Genomic DNA, 16,763 nt, shown 5'->3' on the forward strand with positions numbered 1-16,763 from the left:
CTGCTGCTGCTCTCAGTGGGAAATGATACCTCAAGGAAACTTGCTGATCTGGCCTATCAGTGGGATTAATGCACCTAAATCACCCACCTGTTTTTTAGAATGGAAACAATCTGTATTAATTCTACCCTAACACCTAACCTTCCTGCTACTGAAATCAATGCTGAGTAATCCATTGAATTCTGTGGTGGGGAACCAAACCAGCAAACTGGACAACTCCCCCATCAGCAAATCCTACATGGCCAGAAGTGAAAACAGCAATGAACACTCCACTGATGTTTCAGGCCCCAGATGATTTTCAGTGTGTGCTTTGCCTATGGGTTTGGTATATGGAATAGTGCTATATTGTCTTTTCCTGCATCTGTCTCTGTGTGGCACTGGTGCACTTTGAGAAATTCTTGAAGATGAACTAAAGATGTGGGATTTTGATGGATTCTGCTGCTGTGCAGACTTTTATATATTGTTGTCATTCCATTTTACTCAGTGCCTTCCAAAAACTTTGCAAAAGTGCTGAACAGTCCTGACACACCATTTATATACAGTGTGCACGTTCATATTTCTACTATACACAGCCAGAGCAATTATAAGCTTCTGCTACTGTTGTTTTATCAACTGCATTATGTAAAAGCCTTTCTTACAAATTGTTTCATGACTTCTGCAATTTTCAAGAAGAAAATTCTAAATCCAGAAAGCTGAGAAGTAACAACAGCATCTCCCATCACAGCCATGCATGTGGAAGCCAGTCTATATTCTCCTCTCTTCTATGAGTCAAAGGGAAATCTGTTTTTTCAACATTTTTGGAATGTGCAGAAAACCCAGCCTGTCTGCCACACCAAAATTCTTTATATATTTTATATATATTTTTATTCCTAAGTATTTAGGCAGGAAGGGGCATCCAGAGTGACAATCACCTCTTTTGCAAAGAATTGTGCACTGCTTGAGCTGTCAAAAGGTGTCTTAAGTGGCCATTAAACACTGGTTTATAATGGTCTTCTTCACAGAGTTGAATTGAACCCCAAACTACGACTGTATCTGTATTGAGTATCTCATTTCAACAGAATTCCACCCAAATAGGATTCAGAAAATAACTGGAGTTCTGCTGGTTTTCTGCCTGTCAATGCTAAATATTTTTTATCTTTGGTAGATAGTTTATCATCTGGACTCCTCGTGTCAGGACCCCTCTCTTCCATTTTGATTTAGACCTTTTAGCCACAGTTTTTCTGGAAAGTAATGCACTCCCAGTGCAAATAACCTGGAAGTGGTGAGGTGTAACCTATTTACCTGGCCTTGAGGAAATAGGGGTAGTTTTAAAACTTTGCTGTAGGAAAGGTGGGATTTCACCATTACCTGCACGACCTAAAATGACTCATTCAAAAGATAAGCAAGGCTATTTAAATCTTGACTTGATTTGGAAAATGGTTGTCACCACCACCACACCCTCTGCTTTCCTAACTTGTTTACATGGATGTAGAAATACTTCTAAACATTTCCTTTAGCATGTGATGCTAAAGCAGATGATATATAGGAATAGCTCTCTTTTGTGAGAACTGTGAGAACTGGTCTTACTGCACTAATTCTTTTTTTTTTGTTCTTTCTTAACTACCCTTTAGGTCAGACACTTGACTTACTGTTAATTTCCCAGAAGTCATCTACTATGCAGGAGGAAATCTGTGTATTTTACCTATATGCAGTATTTTAGATAGATCTTGTGCATAAATTGTACTGGACTAGGACAGAGAAAGGTTCATCAGTCAGGCAGTAATTCAGCCAATGGCCTGTAGGTTAGCTTAAAGCTCATAATTTTCTTTCTACTGCTGGAGAGTCCATAACAAGTGGCTGAAATGCTCCATGTTCATTAGACTGACCATGTTCAGAGGGAACAGTGTGTGCTCTTCATGCCCTACCTACTGGCAGAGCAGGGAAGCAAAATACAAAATGTCTCTTGACACCATCCTCTAGCTTGGACAAGTCACTTTTTCAGCTCTTTGTCTGCATTTCCCTTCATGTCTTTGTGCCTTGTAAGTTCTTTGGGGTACGCAGTGCAGGTGGCAAAACAAGAAAAGCCTTCTCTGTAGAGCTGGGGGAGGAGATCATTCCCACTCTTGACTTAAATCTCAGCTGAATCTGCTGGATCCTGCTGCAATAGCCTCTAACACAAATCCTGGTTGTGGTGAAATTACAGGGCCTGGAGTTTGCTCCCAGGCTTCCCCCTGGCTTGGCCAAAAAGCTGCCACGGTGGCTAAAGATTCAGAGGTTCTGTAACCAACTTCTGCAAGACTGAGGATTTGGCTTCTGGTGGTGTGGTGTATCCCTCTGCTAATTAAAAGCACATTGTCCACATAAGGAACGTAGCTCTTCAAATAGGAACATCATGTAATTATGAAAGCAGTAGGAGATAAGAATAATTGTTTTCAGTTCCAGATGTCCTGTCTTCTTCAGCACCGCGGGGAGATGAAGTGAAAGTCGAGCAGGGCAATAACAAAGTTCACATGCACGGCAGGATAACTGATGTTGACCAAAGTACTGGTAGGATCTAATGGAGTTCAAAGAAAATTCCTTCCATATTCTTGGTCACCAGAAAGGTTTCTCACAGTCGTTGTAAGCACATCCATTTCATGAGCCTGATTACCCCCGGAGTGGGTGGTTTGCATAGCCATCAACCAACCAGGCTGAACTCCCTTGTGCTGTTGAACTGTGTTAATGAGAGGGGAGCTACAGCCTTTCATGTGGAATGATCTGGTTCTCTGGTTTAACTGGCTTTGGGCTCCTTTTGGACTCCATTCCTCATCACAAAACACATACGCTGCACGACATGGTAAGGATAATTTACAACATATTAAACATGTTGAAAGAGCGCTTTCTGAAAGTTTCAGTAAATGCAGTAAACTGCATGTTGTGTCCGTGTGTGGGCTTAGGAATGAAATAAAGGAAAATTCAGTGGAGGGTTAGGGAAAAGGCAAGAAAAACTAATTGAATAGGGAGCCCACAATGGTTGTACTTTGCCAGATTAATGAGTCACTGTTTGCTGTGCTGTCAAGGCCCAGGAGACTGTTAGAAACTCAAAGGAAGCCATGAAGTATTGCAAGTGTGTTTGAGTCGGCAGAGCAACAGCATTGCTCAATTTAGGAGCAGAACTCTGCTCTCTCAGTGGGCTGTGTGGGTTCCAGAATCACACAGGCTTCTTGCTTATCATCCCAGCTTTGGGGCTGCACCTCCCTCTAAGCAGCTGTGCTACGGCCCCAGGGAGGAGATTTTGTCATTTAGGGCAGGTCCTAAAGGGGAACTATGTATCATGGAAGCAGGGCGGTCCAAAACTGTGAACCTGTAACCCCTCACTGCAGCTGTTGCTCAGCCCTGAAGTTTCCTCAGCTGTTTGCACTGAATTTCTACAGGTGCCAAACGTGCTGCTTGGGGTATGTCTGGTCCTTCTTTCCTTACATCCTTGGAGAGCTGTGCTCAGAACACAGCAGGACCTTAAAAGGCAGAGGAAGTCACTCATCCCTTTCAAAAAAGGCCAGAGTGGTGGTGCCTAAGTTGTGTGTGACCCTTCAGTGCCTGAGTGCTACAAACCCACCCTTCTAGGGGAGAGCCTGCTGATCTCCCAGCACTGAGGAGGCCTCATTCCCATCACTTTTCATGGCAGCTTTTATGCTTCACAGTAAGGAGTTACAATAGTCTAGGACAGAGTCTGACTTTCTAGCCTATTGTTAGGACATCTATTTGTGCAGAAATGTGAATTCTAAGCCCAGTTTAGCATTCAGTGCTTGTTTATGTGTACTTCAGATTAGTTCCCCCAAAAAATCAGCATTGGGAGTTATTTTATGTAATACTTTCAGTGTTTTATGTAATACTGTCAGTAATAAAGTTGGCATAGAAAAGTGAGAATGTACTAGTGGAACTGTGGATGGTGTAAGCACGGGAGAACCAAACACTGCACTGGAAGGACTAGAGAGGAATTGATGTAATAGGAATGGGGTGAAATTTAGGTCATGCACACATGTGCTAACAGCAAGAATTTCTGATATAAAGTGAAAAATGAAACTGATACTGGAGAAAAATCCAGACATCCTGAACAATCAGAGGAAAATTATGAAATGTTAGTATTTCTGGCAGGACAGGAAAATACTTGCATTTCCATGCAGAATATTGGTAAGGCCACATCTGAAAAAATTATTGAAAATAAGCCTGAGATAGTCTCATTTATCCCTCTTAGGACAGTAGAGACTTAATTGCCAAAAGAAAGAACATCTACTTCAGCCAAAGGCTTACTTGTCCATGTATAATTGTCTGTGAATCCATGCAGCTAGAAACAAGACAGAGGGTCCTAGATACCAACAGAATAAGTCTCATAGCATTCCAACAGGAGGAGCAGGAAACCCAGTTGGTTTGAGGTGGAACTCAGCAAGTTTAATAAAGCTGTTACTGACACTGCTGCCTGCATTAGGAAGGACTGGACTTAATGGCCTAATGAAGTTCCCCTCAGATCCAGTTTGCTTGTCACTTCTGCTCAAATGCTGATGTATTTGAAGGGAGCATCAACAAATGGGGAAAAAAAATGCCAGTTTCTCGTATAAAGCTGTGGAGCTTTTCCAGAACCTCCTGGTTGATTTGTCTGGAGCAGATGAACCCTTGGCAGGATCTCCATCACTGGGCAGTTCTTAACAACACACAGGGTGAAATCCTGGCCCACGTGAAGTTGGTGGAAGTTTCACTATTAATTTCTGTGAGGCCAGGATTTCACCCTGGAAAGGGAGTCAAAAGTACATGCATGCTTTCAGAGACAGAGTGGCTGATTAAATACATCTGCTGCACTGCTCTTTTATCAATCATTGATAAAATAGTGCCTTTTAAATATAAACTTCGGGTAAGCTTAACCGCAAAATTCAAACACGTCCTTTACAAGACTTAAAAGCATAATTTGTCTGCTTTTTATCTGAAATAACAGGAATCATGGTAAAAAAAAATAACACCCACCCACATCCATCCAACTCCAAACCCCTGCAGTATTTGATGTGCCGCAGAAACGAGCGATTAAAGCTTAGAAAAGCCAGTTAAAATATTTCTAAATGATACACAAAACTTTATCCCTTAAGAATGTAACCCAAAACTATGCTCCTCCTCATGTAATTCCTGAGCAGTCGAACTGGGAGTTCATCTGGAATTCGCTATGGCCTGTGCTTTCAAGTGACCCGGCGCGGCTCAGGACGGGCAGTGACCCTCACCCGCACGGCTCCAGCGGGGATGTGGCCGCACAGCCCGCGTGGTGGTGGGTGTGCGGGAGGACAGGGAGGGCAGGGGAAGGCTGGGGAGCTCTGGGGAACGCTGTCCCACGCCCCGCGTGTGTGACCTGTCGCGATGCGGAGCGTCCCCGCGGTGCCGAGCGGGAGCCAGGCGCGTCCCCGCCGTGCGCATCCCTGAGCCGGGCGTGTGAGCCGAGCACGGAGGAGGGAGGAGGGCCGGCTCCGTGCCCTGCCCAGCCCCGGACAGCCTTCCCCAGCCTTCCCGGCCCCCCCGCACCCGGGAGAACGTCCCGCTGCCGCCCCGCCCGCGGCTGAGTTTGCTCCGGTCCCTTAATTGTTTCGCTCTCACCGAGAACTTTGTTTACAGTCCCTTGTGCAGCGAGCGAGCTGCATCCCCTCTTACGCTGCCTGCGGGCTGGCGGCCGCCGCAGTCCCGCCCGGCGGCCAGGAGGTAAGGTACGGCTCGGCAAGGCTCGGCAAGGCTCGGCTTGGCAAGGCATGGCATGCTCGGCACACTGTGGCACGCTCTCCTGTACTATGGCATGGAGTGGCACGGCTCAGCTTGGCTTGGCACGGCTCGGCTCGGCTCTCAGCCGCTGGACCCGCTCGCCCGGCGGCCGCGCCCCCGCCGGCTCCCGGTGCCCGCGGGGCTCCGGATCCCGGCTCCCGGTTCTCCGGGGCAGCTGGGGCTGCTCGGACACTGCGGGACCCGCTCCGGCCGTGGCAAAGGGCTCTCCCGGTTGTTCGCAGTTCGGGGTCCCCGCAGCCGGAGCCGCTGCCCCAGTGGCAGGTCGGGGGTTCCCGGTGCCGCTCCGTGCCCGGAGGGGTTACGGGCAGACAGGGTGCACAAGGCTCTCCCCTCCTGTTCCCGTCCCTGCACTCTCGCAGAGGTGCTCGGGGACAGGCGTGACACGCAGGGTTTTACCCCAGGTGTGTGCGCGTGTTGTGTGTTATGGGAGCGTTTGAAAGTTTTGCGGTTTGCAGATGACAAAGTCCGTTTGTGGAGGGGTTTGGTTGGCTTCCATCCTACCCTTCACCTGTGTCGGAAAGACGAAAAAGGTGTGAGCTTAAATCTGGTCATTATTTTACGTAAAAAACTTGGTGAGGCAATTTTACTGCATCCTGCGGCTCAGGCAGCTGGCGTGGAGATGGTGTGTTCTCCTCCTGCCCCTGTAGCTTAGAGCCTGATCCTCGAGTCTGGTAAATACAAATTCTAGTTGTGTGTTTCCAGGAATGTTCACCTGGGGAAGAGCTTAGGGATTGTGTTCAGGGTTACTGTAGTCTGTTGAATTTCAAATGAACTCTGGCTCTTCTCTCGGTACAGGAGGACTCCTGACACTGTTTTCCATAGTCACTTTAATGCATAACCAAGTGTGAAGTGTAAGCATTATAAAAATTTATTGGAATTTTACATAAGCAAAAAGGGTGTCTGAAGTATTGTGCAAAATAGAGAGAATCAGGTCCAGAGCCTGGAGGCAGAAAACTCAAAAGTGACCCGCTGGTTCTGAGTAAAATGCAAAAAAGGAGGAAAGGGTTGTAGTGGCTGAACAATGTCATCTCTTTGCCCTTGCACAAAGATATTCCTTATGTGGGAAGCTCCTGAGAGAGCACCACATTGAAATGATTCTGAGTTAAAATATTGGAAGCTTCGTGTGTAGGTTTCATGTGTTTCTGATTCTCAGCTTTGTGGTGAGGGAGGGAAGTGAAATAGAAGAAATCTCATCTCTGAAAAGTTGCTCTGTCAGTCAGGATTTTTGATAAAGACATTAATTTAAGAAAATTACCTAAACTGTGTTGTAGTCAAGAATAAATGCAAATAAAGAACTGACAGAGCAATTAATCTTTTCAAAGCAAGATGCTGGCAGAGTGGCTTAGGGGGCACAATTGCTCTAGGAAGAGGTTTTCAAACAATTGTAACCTTTCTGTGATCCGAGTGGAAGTTGGCTGCAAGTACATTTCCGAGGTGTGTGTTTGTTTTAATGTAATTTAGATTTTTTATTTAAAGTGGGGTTTTTTTCCTGCATTGCCCTCCAAACTTTTCAGAAAGTTAAACTAATTGCTGGGTGGTGTGTACGGGAATATAGTCAAGGAGACAAGCAAGGAGACTTCCTTATTATTAGCTAAGTTCAATAATCAGCTAAATATACTTTAGCTATGTCACAGGTTTATTCCAAGGATCCCCTGAGAACAGCAGCAGTTTGTGCCTGTAAATGTTTGTGTTAGTGAAATGTTAGTATGGTCTAAATAACTTAAAAAGAGAATAGCCCTTGAAGTTTATCATTATACAGACTTATTCTCTTGAATTTGCTCTCGTTGTCACTTAGAACTCCTGTTTGAGGGTGGAAATGATCTTCCATAATCATGCACATATAGAAAGGGAATGTCAAATAAGATTAGCAACATAAATCTCTGCTGCTTGGTCAGTTTTGCCCAGCTGCCTGCTGGTTTCACAGCTGTTTCTGCAGTTGATAACAATTTCCATCGCTCTGCTCTCTGCAGTCCTCACACTGCCCTGCTGCAGATTCCACCTTGTCCCTCTTTGAGTTATGAATCTTGTTTTAAAAAAATCCAATAATAACAGAAATGAACAATGATAAATATTACAGAGTTATGTTTATTACAGTGGGTTCTTGGACTCTGTTAGTCTGCCTTTTTTTTTCTGAGAAGAGTTTTTGGGATCATATTACTTAGGTTTTGTTATAGTAGGGTAGTTTTAAAAGGGTTCTTTTTAGTGGGAAGTGTGTTGTCATGGTCAATTCATGGAGTCAGGAGATGGAGTGATTTGCTCAAAGAAACTGGACACATGGAAGACACCAACCCCCAGGTATTCTGAGTTGTTATTCACAGAGGGGAAGTGAGCAACAGAAATGAGGTTAAATGAGATTTTTATCTGCAGAAGTTCATGTGCATTACCTTTTCCTGCCCAGCTCTTTCTGGGGGACTTGCCTGGGCTATGATACTCATTATCGAGACGTCACATCATCAAAGGAAAATGTTACTCAGGGCCAGACATGGGTGGCTGCTGCCAAGAAAAGAGAAGAGCCAGAGGGAGAACATCTCCTGCTGCCGTTAGGTTGGGAGCAGGAGTCAGCATACAGTGGGAGCTTTTCCAAGCAGGAGTCTTGTTCTTAAGAAGCTGACAAATATCCAACAACTTTTCTTGTAGGAGGAAACTTCCATGCTAGAATATTGTCATCTCCAATTCATCATTCAGCAACATCTGACACTTCAAAGCCTGAAGCAGTTCTTTCTGCTGCCTGACTCTGCCTTCAACTGACACAAAGAGACATCTTCAGCAGTGTCCCTCTGCTTTTGAGACAAGGATTTGTTCCCATGGATTTCTCATGGAGCTGGTAGGTGTGCATGCTGATGGATTTCACGTCTTTTCAGTAAATCTCAACTTAGAATTATTAGTGGCTAAAAATTTCCTCTCCCCATTACCCAGTGTTGGCCACGGATTGCCACAGAAGCACATTCTTCCTTCAGCCCCAAGTAGCTCCTTAAGGCAGTACTTGTGGTATGATTAGTGAGAGGATGCTGGTGCTGCCGGCTATCTTTGCCTAAATTTCTTACCCTGAAACTTGAACCAAATCACCTGTTGGCGTAAGTCAGAACTGACTTTGCTGGCAATGAGGATCCAGTGCCCTTTTTTCTAGGGCTGAATACCTTTACTCACACTTTGAATAGGTTCTGTTGTTTATTTAACTTAATAGGCTTTCAATAGAGGCTCGTTTGTTTGTTTTGTGTGAATGCCCGTCTGCTTGCATCCTATTTCATGCAAGAACTGTGCTCCTCAGAAGTCAACAGGTATTTTGCCATTGACTTAATTTTGGTAGTTTAGAGGATTTTTTTTCTAATTCCTGTTAGTTTTAACTGTATAAACATATCTTCTTTCTTCATAAGTGTCTGTACAAGACATCTAAGAGATTTAAATGCTCACTGGGGATGTATCTGAAGCAGAGGGACAATGAGTTTAGAGACAGGAGTAAATATACTTTGAATGAATGTTGCAGTTTTTTAAAATAATAGTGTTTATTATGAGCCTAATCCAAAGCCTTTTCAAGTTATTAAGAATTTTCCCTATTTCTATGACTCTTAGAGTATCTGAACTTTTGAAGTTATTACAGTGTATTGGTACCAGTAGATCTTTTATATGGAAAATTGTTAATTTTTTTCCTACCTCAACTTTAATAATAACGTGTTAAACTAATTGACTATGGCTAAGGGTAAGATCAAAGAAAAAGGTGGCATTTGGGGGCCACATTCTTATATTGTGCTGAACTCCTGTAACTTTTTATAGATAAATAATGCAGCAACCTGATGGCACCAGTGTAAGTCCCACTGCCACGTAAGTCATTATTGAAAATGCAGAACTTGGGCTCAGATCCCTGTGGGAACAGATCAATGGCACTCTAGAGCAAACCCATGGCTTTCCTGGGCTCTTCCTCTCTGATACAAAAGGTACTTAATCATGTTGTGATTCAAAGAACAAAGCAACAGAACCTGGGAGAATTTAGGATATCTAAGGTGTCAGCACAGATATATTTGCTTTTCTGATAAGCACTGAACAAGTCTCCTTCCTGCCCCTGGAGGCAGCAAGTACTCTGACAGAAACTCACGGAATCATGGAATGGTTGTGGTTGGAAGGGGACTCTGGAGGCTGTCTGGTCCACCCCCGTCCTGCTCGAGTAGGGTCACCTTAGGAAGGATGCCCAGGACTGTCCAGGTGGCTTTGGAATACTTCCAAGGATGGAGGCTCCAAAACCTCTCTGGGCCACCTGCTCAGTCACCACCCTCACTTGAAAAAGCCTTTCCTGGTGTTCCGAGTGTTCCGGCGTGTGCCCGTGGCCCCTGGTGCTGTCAGTGTGTGCTCAGGGTTGTGTGGCTGTGTGCTGAGCACTCCTCCATAGAACACTAGAACAGCTTTGGAAACCAGATCTGAACTGTCCTTCTCTCATGAGGGCTTGACACTCAGATACAAACTTTCTGAGTAGAAACAGCATAAAGCCTGTTTGTGCCTGTGCTTAAAAGCAGTGAAATCCTCTTTCTCTCAAAACCCATGGTCAGTTATAGGAGGTGCTGAGATATAAAACCAAGGGCTCTCCACAATGAACGAATATATCTTAGCAACAAGGGTGGAGTGGTGGGAAAGGAAAAGGAGAATACAAGTATCTGGCAATTAACTTCCTAGTCACAGATGTGAAGGTGATAAAAGTGATAAAAGCATTACGGCATTGCCAACGCTCTTCCTTGTTCTCTGAGCTGCATATCATGCTGGTCATGAAAGCAAAAGCTACACAGCCCACACCAGAGTGGTGGAGGGAGCTATTTGCAGCAGGAGAATTAGTGGTTCCTCAGTGTTCCAGCCTCTGTTGCACATGTTGGGGTGCACCGAGCACACAGCCTGCTCTAAAGCAGCACAGCCGTGGCAGCCTTGGCATTGTCAGAGGTCACTGACAGCCCCCAGGGTGGCCCCACACCACGAGAGCCCCAGTGAGAGGGCCAAGGGCTGTGAAGGCAGCCTGCAGCAGTGCAGAGCTGTGGGCTCATCCTCCCCTGATCAGGTGGACTCCAGTTACACACTGGCTCCATGGAGCCAGAAGGTATTTGCCTCATAATGCAGATGCAGTCAAACTGTGCTTGCCGTGTGTAGGACTGAGAGTGTGTTTACACTATGGAGACAGGAGGAAAACAACATGTTGTAACTGAGAGGAGTGAATATGAATATAAAACTCCCTCCCACACGGTTACAGGGATGTGGTTTCATGGTTTCATTGCTTTTGCATGAAGCCAGTGTAAATGGCAAGCTGTCAGGCTGGCACTGAAGTTGCTGTAGTGGGAGGTTCACCAGCTTTGAACTGAGCTCAGTGCACGGAACTTTCTGCATCCCCACTCCCCCCACATCCACACTTTGTCATGGCCATTTGAATTGTTTCCCTAAGTAGCACTTGTGTTGAGAAAAGGCTCACTGTTCATCCTGGTTTTTGCTGGGCCCATGCTTGCCCACAGTACTGTGATGTGCACTGGAGCAAATCTATGTAATGTGTGTTTAGGTGTATATCTAAAGAAACAGTGTGAAAAAGCATGTGAGCAAAAATCAAAACAGACTGTGAACTTCACCTCTGTGTGAGAAGATGTGACGCCATTGAAATCTAAATTACATCCAGAAATGCTGACTTCAGGATGTAACCTAAAATAGGATTTGGCTCATGACACTTCAAGATTGGTGTCTGTCTCGGTCTGTGACTCTGTTCTTTCTAGAACTTAGGCACGTATGGATGGCTATTTGATTCTAATCCTCCGCGACCAGAAGTGTCACTGCTGATCTTGTGCATAAATCCTTGTGGGTTCTGAGTGTCTGGTTGTTTGTGATCCCAGGTGGGATCACAGTTCTTCTTGGGATCACCCACGTGTCACAGAGCAGTAATTGGTGATTATTGGTTGAACTCGTGCTCTTCTCTCCGCAGCGCCGCCCGAGCTCAGCAGAGCCTGCTCTAGCCTAGGAACTGCCCGACTCAAGGCAACCAAGATGACAAACGAACCTATTAAAGAGATCCTGGGCTCCCCAAAGCATCCTGATTCTGTAACCACGGAGAAGAGCAACAACAATGACTGTGTGGTCACCACCATCCCCCTGGTCAGTGAGTGCCAGCTGACGGCAGCCACGGGGGGAGCAGAGCTCTCCTGCTACCGCTGCACGGTGCCCTTCGGAGTGGTCATCCTCATAGCCGGCATCGTGGTCACCGCCGTGGCATACAGCTTCAACTCCCATGGATCCATCATCTCCGTGTTTGGGTTGGTCCTCCTGTCATCAGGACTCCTTTTGCTGGCTTCCAGTGCAGTGTGCTGGAAAATCAGGCAGCAAAACAAGAAAGCCAAGAGGCGGGAGAGCCAGACGGCGCTCGTGGCAAATCAGCGAACCTTGTTTGGTTAAAGACAACCAGGGGAAGGCTGGACAGAAGGCAGAGCCTTTGTAAGTCAGCTTGGCTATTTATCAGTGGGAGAGATTGCAGGTTTTAATTTAACTGTGGAAATGAGTGGGAATGGAAATGGAATGGATTAAGAAATACCCTTAACTCTGCAAGTGCTCTTGATATTTTCTTACTGCAGACTTGGTAGCGATTCTTTCCAAGACGGAGGAAAAACCACTTTTCCTTCACAGAAAACTTGGTCATCATAACTGCAACCATCCTAACTGCGTTCTCCAACATGCTGATCGTGTTGGAAAGGGAACCTGTGGGAACTGAGAAAATAATTTGAACTGACTTGACATGCCAGAGATCTTCTTAAACACACACTGTGACATTTGACCAAGGGAGAAGTCACAGCATTTGAAGTGACTACAAGCTTATGGTCAGAGTACCTGGGACTTAAACTGTAGCTCAGAAAACAAACAAACAAACAAAACCAAAAAAAGAAGGCAATAAGAACACACTGCAGTTTGCTCAATAAGCTGATTCTTATATGTTATGTAACTTTCCCTTTACAATATCTGTGGTACTTTCCCCCTTTTTTAAACCAACTAATATTAATTTTGTTTTCCTATTGAATAGAAATAAGTAGAAATGTGTAATTATATTGTCTAACCTGAATAACGAGGTATGATTATAGCTTAAAACATGAGACTTTTTTTGTAAATTAAAGTGGTCAGGTTTAGCACTTTTGATTATTTTGCTATAAAATTAAAAAGTAAATTTCATTAAAATAATATTCAGTGCTGCTAGACCTTTAGAAAATCTTTATTGCTATCAAGATAGCCTGTATCTTCAACTCTGACTGCTCTATGATTCTATTTTTGTAGAACAACCCCTGTGACAATAACTGTGAACACATGCACTGCTGATCTCTTCCAAAAATCTCTGTAGCCTGTGGACTTTGGTTTGATAGCCCATCCCTCTGCATACCAGCTCGGTTGTTGAAAAATCATAGCAGTCAGTTCTGCAGACATTGGCACAGTCAGTTTGAAACACAACTATTAATAATTACTCTTGGAAGCAAAGCCACGTGTGTGGTGTTTGCTGACTGAGCTTTGGGATTATGAATCTTTATGAAAAGCAGGTGCCAGGTGTCCCTCGTGTGTGTCTGAGATGCTGATTCTGTAGTTCTTGTTTCTAGAGCTCTTCCAGCTTTTCTCAGTTAATGAATTGTTGAGGGGCTGGTCCCAAATTGAAGCAAACCAGAACATGATTTCTTTGTCTATATCTTAAAGGACAAGTGAGCTGAGTCACAGATTTCCACCCTGGCCTGTGTGAGGGTGTCAGAAGCCAGAGGAGCTGCACGAAGTCCTCTTCCCCCTTACTGTCTCCAGACTCCGAAAGGCTGGATGTGATTTTTGCTTTCCACTGCCACAGTGAGCGAGGCCTGTGCTAACGTGCCTCCTCTTTGCCCTCCAGAGGCTCTGGCAGCCACGAGGGCTGTGGTGATGCCCCTGCAGAGCACACCTGCCAAACAGGTGCCGCAGGGGGTTCCTCCTGCAGGTCGTCCCGGACCCGCGCGCTCCTCCTGCCGAAACCACCCGGGCATCCCGGCTCAGGTGCCGCCATTTCCTCTGCCCTCCGCGCTTTAAGCTTGTTACATCCATAACTTATCCCCGGATTTGCAGAGTGCACTCCGTGTTTTTAAATAGAGCAGGCCTATATGTGCGGGGAGGGGATGTTTGGGGTCAGTATTTGCGTTGCCACACTCCGTGGTTACCAGACGCTATAATAAAATCACTTGCATCAGAGGAAAGCTGACAACACATTTTAGCACTTCCATAGCCCCAAACTTAATCACGGCAGGAAGCTTTCCTGCTGCTAGGAGAACATGTTGCGTCACCAGAACATCTGACACCGGTGTCTAGTGTCAATCACTTTGCTTAAGGTCATTAAAAATATTAGGGTGTCCCCTTACGATGTACAGGTTTTGCATGAGTGACAATTCATGGGAAATGCATAGCATGATAAATAATGGAACAGGTGGACTAAAGTGGTGTCTTTCCTGTTTAAAATGAGAAAAGTGATTGACATTAGCAAAGCTGGATAAGTTAAATAGGGCTGTTTATTTTTTTTCCCCTCCCTGGGAACACAATAGTTTTTCTGACTCCTTCTTCCCCTTCCTCGTTTCTTTTTTTTCCTCAGTGGAATTTTGGGGGGCTGCCGAGGAGAGAATTGCAAGGGCTATAGAGATGCAATGATTTCCACTACATGTGTGGCAGCTCAGGCCCACAATTCCCAGGCTGAGCCCAGAGCAGGAGCAGCCCATTGCTCTCTCAAGCCTTTCCCACCTCCCTTCTCCACTGCTGTGATACAGCTGAGCTTGCTGTGGCAGGAAGGTAGAGGTAAAAGGTGAGGCTCAGCTCCAAGTCAAAAGATAAAACCAGACTCAGTGGAACAGAGACAATGGGGTTTGGGGAGCAGTTTTTTCAGGAAGGGTAAATAAGAGTGAGTAAGAGTCACTCTGCTACTACTACAGAAGTTTTCCTTTCCCTTATCTCTGCTCTCTTTTATATTTGCAGCGCACATACAAGGACACAGCAGAGTTCCTGCTCCACCCTCTGCCGTGCTAATTGTGGGGCACCCAGGCACTAAGCAGCATGTGAGCAGTGACAGGCAGCATTGCATGACCCTAGACATGATCCCCTGGCACAGCAAAGCTTCAGGTACAACGTGGTGTCCCGTAATACCCTCTTAACTGACAGGTTGGGAGGCCTCCAGGTGATATGGGGCTGCCAGAGCACACACTGCTGAGCTCAGTAGCATTGGCTGTATCCCAGAGAGAGAAGGTACATGCACAGGCATCTTCATATCAAGCACTGAGTGAAAGTCTGTGCAGGAATTCAATCTTGTTTGGCCTTTATTCAGAGAAGCAAAACAGTAACTTTATTGGGGAGAATCCCAGCACTTGTTTCTGGTGTCCTGCAGGAGCAAGAGGTTGTGAATAGTTTAGTCAGAGACCTTATGCTGTTGAAGATGTTTTCAGATGTTTCATCACCTGAATGGTCACATGGTCTTAGAAACTGTCACAGACTTCTCCACCACGATTTGTGTGCATCGATTTTGGAACAACCTGAAGCAGTAGTAGCATCTTTTCTGAATGGCCAAGGATGAGTTCAACACAAGTCTCACAAAGTCTTGCAAATCTACATATTTCAGACACTTTCATTATTATCCTCTCTCCCAGCACCCCTTGTCCTGGTTCCAACACAGGAACAACACATCCTTTTTGGCCTTTAAAGCCCAGCCGTTCTGGGAGGTGCTGTGTGAGTACAGTGTGCAGGCTCAGCACCTCCTTTTTCCTAGAGTCTGGTGATATTGTTAGATCTGAGAAGTTTTTTTGACAGGAGCACATTTACAGTGCTTTTACAAGGGTCAGCCCCCTCAAACTGGATACAACCAGCAAAATTTCTGCTTCAAATTGTCAACCCTAATGACCTAATCTGGATTGATTTGGGTTTTCATGCCTGTGTGCCAAGTCCACCAAGTCTTTGATACAAAACCATTGGAACTCCACAACTGCTGTTTGGTGTTTCCCATGGGAATCTGGGAGGCAGAAGGATGCAGCCCTGGGGAGATCACAGTGACTTTCCAGTTTAGAAACACCTTCCCTTCTGGTGTGAAAAGGCTTTGAATGCGACAAATGATATTTCTGGGAGAGGTTGGGTGGGAGCTGATGCAAATTTTATTGTCGCAGTTGCTTGTCTCTCCCTTCCTGAAAGCCCTGGCAGGACTGTGCAAGCAAAATTGCCCTCACAAGGATAGAAAATTATCTAATGGAGGAATTGCGCTGGTGCGCCGGGCAAACGTTGCCGCGATCTTAAATAATAATTTCAAAACCCAAGCACAGGAAATTGTGTCTGTAACTACACCCTGTATTGCTATTGTACACAAAGACAGTTATAGCCTGGGACAGTATTTTAAAATAATAATCGGTTTGGTATGACAATGCTTAAGGATTTTGCTCAAGTCCAAACGCCCAATTTACGATTCCCCAGTCACTTCACGTGTCGTGTTTTGTACGTGACTGTGGCTCTAACACCATAATTTGCCAGGTTTAGAAAAAAAAAAAGAAGAGAGAGAGAGAGAGATAAAGGTTAGTTTCATGGACTTGTGTCAAGAATTAAGTTTCTCTGCCTGGGACACTTGGGAGAGCTCCTGTTACCAAACACCGAATGTACAGTATTACTGCAGCTCTTCAGAACAGGAACCAGGCTCGGAGTGTGGAACCAAGACAGGCCTGAGAGTCTCATCAGGATCCGGAAGGGTCAGGCCAGGAACAAGCCCTCTGGAATATCCCCTATTCTTGTCTCAGCTTTGCTTATCCAGAGTCAAATCCAGGGCCACCACTCCTTTAATATCTGAGATGGAAGTTGTTGTATGTTATTAGCAGGTTCCACCTAATTTTTAAAATGTTTTTAAATGTTTTAAATGTTTTTAAAATGGGCTCCAAAATAAGAAGAGCGGAACAATATTGGGAGCCATCATTTTGCATATATATTTCCAGCACCTCTAAGTATTAGCAGCTGTCATTGTGCATTTATATTTCCAG

At 45.2% G+C, this 16,763-nt stretch overlaps 1 protein-coding gene across 2 annotated transcripts; it reads left to right on the plus strand.

The window, feature by feature from the left end:
• The first annotated feature begins 5,493 nt into the window (after positions 1–5,493).
• TMEM100 (transmembrane protein 100) lies at positions 5,494–15,846 on the plus strand. Of its 2 annotated transcripts, XM_039390234.1 has the most exons (4): positions 5,494–5,688; positions 8,404–8,590; positions 11,705–12,210; positions 14,734–15,846. In XM_039390234.1, exon 3 carries the CDS (start codon positions 11,767–11,769, stop codon positions 12,169–12,171), a length of 405 nt encoding a protein of 134 aa, XP_039246168.1. In that variant the 5' UTR covers positions 5,494–5,688; positions 8,404–8,590; positions 11,705–11,766; the 3' UTR covers positions 12,172–12,210; positions 14,734–15,846. The 2 variants fall into 2 exon arrangements, with proteins under 2 accessions (XP_039246168.1, XP_027605697.1); XM_027749896.2 differs by lacking the exon at positions 14,734–15,846 and having other exon boundaries at positions 11,705–12,960.
• The last annotated feature ends 917 nt before the right edge of the window (positions 15,847–16,763 follow it).

Source organism: Pipra filicauda, unplaced genomic scaffold, assembly GCF_003945595.2.
Source record: "Pipra filicauda isolate LSUMZ 115617 unplaced genomic scaffold, ASM394559v2 scaffold80_size11013439_pilon, whole genome shotgun sequence".
Taxonomy (NCBI): Eukaryota; Metazoa; Chordata; class Aves; order Passeriformes; family Pipridae; genus Pipra; species Pipra filicauda.

What these genes read in the sequence shown, in the direction of transcription:
- TMEM100 (XM_039390234.1), top strand. Translation starts at nt 11,767, where the DNA reads ATGACAAACGAACCTATTAAAGAGATCCTGGGCTCCCCAAAGCATCCT.